This window comes from Centruroides vittatus, unplaced genomic scaffold (assembly GCF_030686945.1).
Source record: "Centruroides vittatus isolate TY-2023 unplaced genomic scaffold, ASM3068694v2 contig_221, whole genome shotgun sequence".
NCBI lineage: Eukaryota > Metazoa > Arthropoda > Arachnida > Scorpiones > Buthidae > Centruroides > Centruroides vittatus.
This window is the reverse complement of record NW_027121377.1, coordinates 2263162-2272660: the sequence shown is the minus strand read 5'-3', so window position 1 is coordinate 2272660 and position 9499 is coordinate 2263162. Positions and strand designations below refer to the sequence as shown.

General features: G+C 35.3%; 1 protein-coding gene across 2 annotated transcripts in view; it reads right to left on the bottom strand.

The window, feature by feature from the left end:
* Positions 1-4232: 4232 nt before the first annotated feature.
* LOC136970865 (protein arginine N-methyltransferase 1-like) overlaps positions 4233-9499 on the bottom strand; it is a 50032-nt gene continuing 44765 nt past the window's right edge. For both annotated transcript variants that reach the window (XM_067265366.1, XM_067265365.1), the window contains 4 exons: positions 6968-7083; positions 5392-5542; positions 5200-5321; positions 4233-5104 (listed from right to left, as the gene is read on the bottom strand). In XM_067265366.1, coding sequence (XP_067121467.1) covers positions 5021-5104; positions 5200-5321; positions 5392-5542; positions 6968-7083 — 473 coding nt within the window. In that variant the 3' untranslated portion in view covers positions 4233-5020. The remainder of the gene's footprint in view (positions 5105-5199; positions 5322-5391; positions 5543-6967; positions 7084-9499) is intronic.

Below are 9499 nucleotides of genomic sequence, written 5' to 3'. Positions count from 1 at the left end.
ATGATATGATTAAGTATTGTCTGCCATTTTGTTGCGCTAGTTTAATTAAACCGATTAAATGGCGTTAAAGTTTTATTTTCAAATTTTTAAATTAATTTTTAATTGTTTTATGAATTAAATTAAAATTATCGAATGACAAATTAAGTTACTTTTTCCGGAGAAAATAAAAATTTGAGTAATATAGATGTCAAGATAGTCTTAGTTCTACGTCATTTAGACGTCGCTTCTTCGCTTTCTTGTTGAAAGTATGCGGGAATGACGGTCAAATTGACGTATATGTCACGCTCTTTTCTCAAAATAAGACACCAACATACTGATCTGAAGGATTCGGATTCGAATCCGAATCCTGCTCAGAAATCTCCGCAAATGCGTTAACCGGAATAAGTCGGTCCCGTCTCATTCTGCGCCTATTCAAACCCACAATGGGCATGAATGAAAAGCCGTACTGGTGCTCGCATGGTGGAAAGTATTAAAAGAAGACATTGATCATAAAATACCGCCTTAATTAAGTAACTACTTCTACACAGTCTTCAGAATGCGAGGGAATAAAAGATACTTGTTAATTATTCAAATATATTTTAATTTTTGGTTTCATCCCCATTGGGTTCTTCTTTGTTCGCTACTGCTTTTGCATGCTTCATGGCTACGGTCAGGTTTATAATGGTGAAGACCGAGTAATTAGGGATAGGATCTAATACAACCGAGACGATCGCCAATACAAAATATCTGAGATATCCAACCCTGGAGGTACGAATTAAGATCTTGGCCTGCAGTGCAGTATGTGGACTTTTAAAATTGCAGAAAGTAAAGAGAAGTTTGGCTCTTTCTGCTTTATGAATATCAGGAAAACTTTAAAATCGTGCATATAATAAATTAGGCCAACCCTACGAGGGTGACGGAGCGATGAGGGGTGAATCTCAACATATTCAGGTGACCTTTTCTTCGGAATTTCTGTTTATAGCCAGAATCAAGCTAGGTTGACTACTGTATAATGCCTACTTTTCGACAAAAGCGGCATCTAGGGACAGAAATTACAATTAAACTATTAAAATCCCCAAAGAGTCTTTCGGGGTGGTAGATACAGATACGTCAAGGGTCCCTCACCACCCAGTCGCCCCATTGTGGGCTTAACCAAATTCATGATCGGCTCTACGAAAAGGTCATTTTAGTGCTCACAGAGCGAAGAATAAAAGAAACAGATGATTTTAGATTTATTCGCCACTTTTTTATTGTCATAAACGTCAATTTCATCTTAATCTTCGGTTATATCCAGATAGGAAAAGAGGCAGGGCAAAACAGGTAGACGATAGATGCCGTCCGGTAGGTTCCACGTCTCCAAAAGACACTCCCTAATAGCACATCTGCAAAGGTGTTTCAGTTTCGATGGTGTCGCGAATCTCTCGAGCATATCCGGAAGCGCTTTCGCACTCAGGGCCTTCAGGCGTTCCCAAAAAATTTCGTCGTCGAACTCGTCGAAAACGTCACGAGTCGTCCTGGCTTGGGGGACGATCCTCAACGTGATCTTAATCATTTGTATTCTTTGTTCCAATTGCGGTGGGGATTCCTCACCCAGAAAGGTGACGAAAGATCGCAGCAATCTGGAGTTTTCGACACGCCAAAGGCGTCCGCATAAGGCCCCGTGACGAACGAAGAGGAGGAACAAATCGGGTGTTAGGTCGAGAGCGTAGAAGTAGCTGGGGATAGAAGTTTTGTCGACGACGAAATAGTCGATCATCCTGCAACCGTCGAAAAAACAACGGGACAAACTGGAGTGCCGAACGAAGTACCCAAGAGGCGGGAGGTGGAAGGTGGGACTCAGAACAGGCCAAAGGTCGGGCTCCAAAAAGCTTTTCCACTCCGCGTCCGTCACCACTTTGGCGCGGTAGAAGAGGGCGAAGGTTCCGAAGCAGTCGTAATAGTGCTGGAGCAGTCGCGCCACCTCTCGACTGTCACGACAATCGTAACAATAGCAGAGTTTGGCCAGATAAAGAACGAGCGCTCGTTCCACGTTATCGTGACTGTCGCTGATCACGCGCAGTTCTTTCCATCCGTAATATATTTTCTGCACCCGACGAAAATGTCGTTCGAGCGTTTCCACCTCCGTTAGGTACCAGCGGCTTTTGAAATCCTGAATCTCGCCAACGAGACTTTTGACGCTGTCTGTCTCGCGCGAGATGTTCCGTCGATGCCGGTCCAACTGATAGATGGGGTCGTTGTCGGAGGTGGCTGTAAAGTCCAGATCCGTCCACGGGTCGGACGCATCCATCGACTCGAAGACGTCTCGGATGTCGAACGAGCTGAAGTACGTACCCAGATCGAAATTCCACCGGTGTTACAAGCGCTTCTTCAACAATAAAAAGTTTTATTTTATTGTTAGATAATTATTTTGTAAAAATTGTATTGGAAATGGCTGGATACGTCATTACTCGCTGTTAATTAAAAATTAATCCTCGCGTTACCGGTTCTTTTGTAGCACCAACTACCGACTGGGGACAAGAAATAAATTTTGGCGAGAAGCGAGCCGCGATAAAACATCAAACTTTGTCAGGTATTTGCGAGAATCATAAATTCGGTCTCGCCAGCGAGAACTATATCGTTCGAGACCTCTCGCTTGCTACCAGATTGGGGTGTGCATAATCGCACCAGTAAAAAATCTAAGCGTGTGTAGCCAGACTTGGTCAAAGATTGCGTGTCCTGCCAAATCTGTCATAGAATAGTTATGGAGATCATTTTAGTGCGCAGAGTGGATGGAAAAAGCTGACATGTTAACAAATTTTCCAAGCTCTATGACGTAATTAAAATTGAAACGACACCATCTGTCGTCAGTGCAGTGGCGTAGCGTAGTGGGGGCGGCATTTTTTCACAATAAATAATAATATCTTGTAAAAATTTGAACCATTTCATTTCATATTTTTGTCACACCTACGATTCGGACCGATTGAAATGAGCACGGAATTTTTCATTAGTTATTCTGTGACGAAAATGGGGAATCCCCTTTCTTTAAATGAATGTATAATAATGACATCTTGCTCATTGTAGCGACTGACAACACCGTCTGTACTGACTTGTAGGGATTCCCCGTATTTTATTTAAGGGGGAGGCGAAATTTTCCTCCGCCCCGGGCGGCTGACACCCACGCTACGCCACTGCGTCAGTGAGCTTTTTTTTTTGGTCGTCTTGAGGTGCTTTCGTCACACTAGTCTTCATGGCTGCCAATTGGAACCCGCGATAATGGAGTTCCAAAGTTGTTGGGGATGCCTCCGCATTCCTGGTTAAGGTATCGGTCCACAAAATGTTTCCCTAGTTACAGTATATATAATAGGGAAAGACGACGCGTTATAACTTCTTTGACCGGGAAATTATGCAACTGGCTGGATTTTTTTTTCGATTTTACCCCCAATTTTAGCAGTTTCCAGAAATAATTCGACGGCAGAAACGGAAACCAACCGAAAACCCTAAACGCAAACGGAAAAACGAATTTAAGGTTTTTAATAAAAATCCAATAGTCGGGAAAGTTGGGCAACTCTGCTAATTTTTTTATTGCGGTTGTGAATATTTCAGTAGTAAATTAATTCGATTCGCATTTGTAAGAATTATCTGTCAAACTGCTGAAATGCCATTCGTCACAGGTTTAAGTTTCCCCTCGTAGGTCCTTGTATATTTGCCAACTAGAGGCGCCTCTATGTTAGTACTATTCCTAAAATTATTTTCATATTTTCAACGATTACCGATAACAACAAATTGTTTTTTGTAAAAAGTAATAAGTTTATTTTTATAATGCATTACTGTACGAATCTAGTTTGTGTTCGGCACACGACACGTGGGCAATCTGCCGAGCCCTCGGCACGCCAAGTTGGCCGTTCAGGTGTTAAACAAGCAATCTTCATAATCATTAAAATCTATTGTTAAGAACACTTGTTTTATACCTTATACACTCACGGTATACATCTTTGCTATTTCAAACTCTTACCAGATACTTTGCAGTTTTTATTCTCGTCGATCTCGTTGCTGCAAGAAATTTACTTTTATAAACTTTAATTTACTATTTACTAGTATTTATAGAGTACAGTACATTTATTAAAACATTATAGAGTGGGATTTGTAAATTTTATTTCTGTTTCAAATAATACAGTTCTAACCAGGAGATAAATATTTTTATAATAACCAATACTGAAAATTTTACTATAGTTTGTTTTAAGATCCTGAAACATTCAATAATTGCAAGTAACAAATACCTTTTTATGTTTTTTTTTTAATTGATCATTTGTAAAATATATGGTACATGTGTCTGAAAAAGCAAATGGACAAATCTTAAATTTCGATCGACACAGACGATAATATTTTTGCTGTGTTTCGAATGAAAATCCAACGTACAAAAAAACATTTTTAATTAAAAACTATCAGAGAATTTAAAAGACGGAATGGCTCCGAACGAAATAATTTCCTCGTCCGTGACGTACGTAGGTCTCCGAAATCGAATCTCGAATAAAGTAATTTTGTAGTCGATAGAATAGTTTTGTATTTCGTTTCACGTAGATTAAGTTTACTATTTAAATTTGGATATTAATGTTAGTTTAAAAAATGGTGAAAAATGGATATGGCTTACAAACAAGTTTACTAACAAACTGGTTGTCCGTGCGCGGTCGGCGATGTCGTACTCAAACGTGCCGGCGGTTTGCGGGAGTGTGGGTTTCTTGCCCCTACGGCCGGCGCAAAACTGCAATGTACAGACACCGGCAACTCTTCCTTGAAATTGGAAGCACCTTTCAAATTCAAAAATGATAACATTAAAAATGTCCTTTTGCTTCTTTTAAACCACCACAACATTGATTAGCTGAACTTGTTGCAAGTATCCTCGAGAAAAAAAAAACTGCGGACAACCTCGACTATAGTCTCATACGGCACCCCGTTCGCACGTAATCGAGGTACCGTGAAAGGACAAATGCAACATCAAATGAGGGAATAATAAGATGACACAAGACATTTGGGAGTACCTATTAGAAATTACTTCGTCTCGTAATTAACGCATTCGATAGTCGAAACTCTCGGACATTTCCGACAACTCTCCTTTGAAGTCGAGATCGATCACGAAATCCAAATCTCGCTGAAAAGAGTTTAAAATTATGTTGAAACAAATTGTGTAATGGGTAATTTTGCATCGAGAGGACAAATTAATAAACTCTGAAAAAGTTTCCTTACCTTGTTTTTAGAATTTGGCTTCATGCCAAACACGCCAAACATTTCTTCTCCTTTCTTTACGGTCAAATATTCGTCAAAATAAAACACTGTCTGCTTCCAATGGGTGTAAGGGGCTTCCGGAGCTATAAAATAAAGTCTGAGTTAGTTTCTGCACACTTTTAGAAAACTAAACATTTCGTTTCATTTAAATACCTGTTGAAAATCCAGTACGCTTGTGACATTTAGTAAATTCAACGTTAAAAAATGTTACAAATGCTTGAATATAATCATCTCTTCTTACTTGAAGATGGAATGGCGACGTAAAAGTTAAATCCTCTTGTTTTACTGTATATAAATCAACTTCCTACAAGAAGAAAAATTACAAACGACAATTTTTATTAAATACTGTTTATTACTACATCCCCATTTATGTTAGTATTATTAAATTCTGAAAATATTTTATAGTTTGAGTGTTTTCATTTCAGTCAAACTGTTCTCTAGTAGCCAAACAACATTAAATTTTGTACAGCATTTTCAATGGAAAAAATGTAAACTGAAAGATATTGAAAAGAATATATAAAATGAAAATAACTATGATTTTATTGACTGGTATTCTCAAGCTTATGTCCTTAATGATAAACTTCAATCAGTAAACCAAAATCTTTTTTGAGAAAAATATTAAGACAAGAATTAAAATAACAGAAAAAGATAGTAGTCTTAAATTGTTACCTACACAAATAATTGTATACATATTACAGTCCATGATATGAAGTGTAAAATCTTTATTTGACAAAGTAATGTGATAATGACATCTTAGGATCAAATTCTTGCATTATTGTCTAAATGCATTAAACATTCATGTGTCACCACATATTGAGTTATGAAGTTCTTTTTAAGTGAGTATTATTTACAATGAATGGATATTGATGTAAATGGTAGTTGACTATTGGTCATTGTTGAATATCGATACAGTAAATTGTTTTCTGTGGTTCATTTCCTATTCTAGAGCATAATGCATCTATTTGGTTGTGTATCAACATAAGCATATAAAATATATTTTTTGAGACCTACTAAGTTGCAGCATTTAACAAAAAAAAAAAAAAAAAAAAAAAAAAAAAAAAAAAAAAAAAAACAAATGTAAAACTGAAATAGGCATAAACTCTAAAGTAAGGCCTATATTAATTTTTCTACCTCCTGGATAAGATGTTAAATAAACTCTACTGTATATTCATAAAATAACAAAAACTGAAGATTATAGTCCTGATTTATTCTGTCAAAACAGAATAAACTACTTTTCATTCAGTTGTAGGGGAATATATGCAAAACAGAGATCAACATTCCTGTTGTGTCTATTCATATCACTGTCCAAATTTTCAATGTTGTAAATGGCTGGCTATTCAAAAGATTTTGTATATATAAATAAACTTTATAAGATAAATCTTCATTAGTAATTAGGTTATGTTTGTTTATTTTCATTTTATGTATTGTGTCATTAATATTTTTGTATAAAATTTGATATATGATGAAGCGTGCAATGAAATCTCATTGTAAGTGGAGTGAGATCAATGAAATATTTGTGATTTTCTGCAGATGTAAAGTTCTAAAACTATGTTAAAACAAACAAAAGAAATGGCTTTGAAGATATAATTCTTATTATTTGATGTCTATTATTACCATTATAAATATTTTTACATTAAATAAATATGATACCTAAAATCTGTAAAAATATCTTTTTGAGAAGTTATTTGTCAGTTTTTACAGACTATATTATAAAAACTACATTACAAACCTTTAAAAGACAAGCATTTGTGACCACCTGCTTGGGATCAACTACATCAACCAAAGGTTCTGAAATGGCAACTTTACGTATGCAGCTCATATTAAAACCGTAGACATTATCCCACCCTAGAAGATATATTAAGAAAAAAATTTAAGAATAAAAATATTGCAAGCAATTCATTTTAATTAACTAGGTTAATAACCAATAAACTAATCACATAAATTATAGCTAAGTTAATTTGCAATCAAATTTATGGTTTCATCCAATTCTCCATGCCCGACTTCCTATGTATAACAACTACACTAACAAAATTATTGCATCTGCAGTACACTTAAATGCAATTGTTTCCAGAATATAACAAAGAAATTTTCACTTTTATAGTCAATTCTGATATCTGAACTCCTGCTTCAATGAATGATGTTCTTTATAACCCTCAGGATATCTGTATCAAATAATCCCAATATTATAAATTTCTTCAAACTGCATTTGTCAAAAATTCAAACATACTTGTAAAAACTGGAAGCAGATTCTGTTTCCAGCTTAAATTGTTTGTTGTAATGGAACTGGGTTCTACTACAGATGTACAGTTTAGTGATTTTATCACCAATTTCAACACACTTTTGAATATTTTTAAAGTCCTGGTCACACAATGCAATTTCCAGCCGCGCAGGCAACCACGACTGTAACATGCGTCTTCTCATGGTCACAATTTTCGCTGGCATTGCAACTCGGAAACATGTGACCCTATAATAAATCAATAAAATTACAGTAGCTTGTTTTTGACTACTTCACGAGTTTACCAATATTTTACGTTCCTCTTCAGATTATTTACAGAATTTTAACCACTTTTCTTATTAAAATGGCAAACATTTCCTTTTCTGGAATGAATAAAAGTAAAAAGGTGATAATTTTGTTAGAGCTGGTGAGAATATATGAAGAGAAAACGTTCATGCTGGATTAAAACTTGGTGAAATGAAAATCAACGGGCTAAGCAATCTTGCTTTCACCACCTGATGAATAAATTAAGGCTTTTGGATGCCAAAGGTTATAGGGGATATATCCGTATGGATAAAAATACTTTCCAAAGTATTTTAAGGAGGATAACACCCATAATAGCTAAAGAAGATACACATCTTCGAAGTTCTATTTCACCTGGAAAATGCCTTTTGTTGACACTTTGTTATTTAGCCACCGGTAAGAATAATATATATTTTCTATTTAATTTATATTTTATGCAATCTTTAAGGTTAAAATGATCATATATAATTTCGGTGAAATGTTTTTTAGTTTGGCTTACCGATTTAGAGTGGCCCATAATTCGATATCAATCATTATACCAGAAGTTTTGGATGCTATTTATCAATCTTATAAAAGTGAATATTTGAGAGTAAGTGTTGTTCAGAGGAAAGCTTGAATGATTTAATTCATTTTTAATCGATATAGTTTTTCTTTAATATAAGCATTTATTTTATCCAATTGTATATTATTAAAAGTAATCAAACTGTTTAAAATAAATCTAACAATAACTTCTATAAATTCAGATTTAATTTATATCAAATATAGCATTTAAATGTACTGAAACTGAGTTAATACAAATGTTATAATCAAGATATGCTGACAAATATACAACACAAAGTATGACGTGGCACAAAGACATTTTCTGATTGGATGTGTATCTGTAATCATTGCGAGCAGAACAAACTTTTTGTTTCTAGTTGTGGTTGCAGTCATGCCGGTTTTCAAAGACGGTTTACTAGTTAACGGGAACAGCCGTCACGGTTGCAGTCACCTGCGCGGCTGGAAATCGCATGGTGTGACCAGGGCTTAAGAATAAGTTCATGTCATCAAAATTGTAAAAATATTGTTTTAGATTGAATTGAATACAAATAGGGTTTCTCAAATGGGATTCCGGGATCCCGGTTGTTTTTTTAACCCAGGAAATCCCGCAAATTTCTTAAAAATTCACTTTTTTCTTATTTTACGTTAAGGTTGAGGAAATTTTGCAAATAGAAAGTATAATTAACTCATAAACAGTCAGAATACATTTGTATTTATTAATTTTAAACCTACTTATTAGTTTTTTTTTAATTTTTGCTCGTTATGGCACGTCACAAATGGTCAATAATCAATACGTAGCTTATTTGTGGCAGGACTCTCAAAATTCTTTACCAGTAATATCTGGAATAATTGTGCTTATGCTGTCTTAATTTTTAACCATGCCCAGTAGCTTCAATAACTGCGTAACACCAAGTTGGGCAAATTGGGCAAGGATACAAATGAGTACAAAGTCAGCAAGTATGAAGTTTTTCTTCATAATCTGATTATTAAAGACAAATGAACTGCCGAATTATTGGGCTATGATGTTTCTATTAAAGTAGTTGAGGTAGACAAATCAAGAATACTAGGGAACAAAAGTAGTACTACAATCTCAAAAACAAACTAGAAATCTTTCAGGATACAGGTGAAAAACACATAATATTTGTCTTCTCTTAAATGCATTAAACACGATTCCAATCATGTCAATTGAATCGGAAAAAGCAT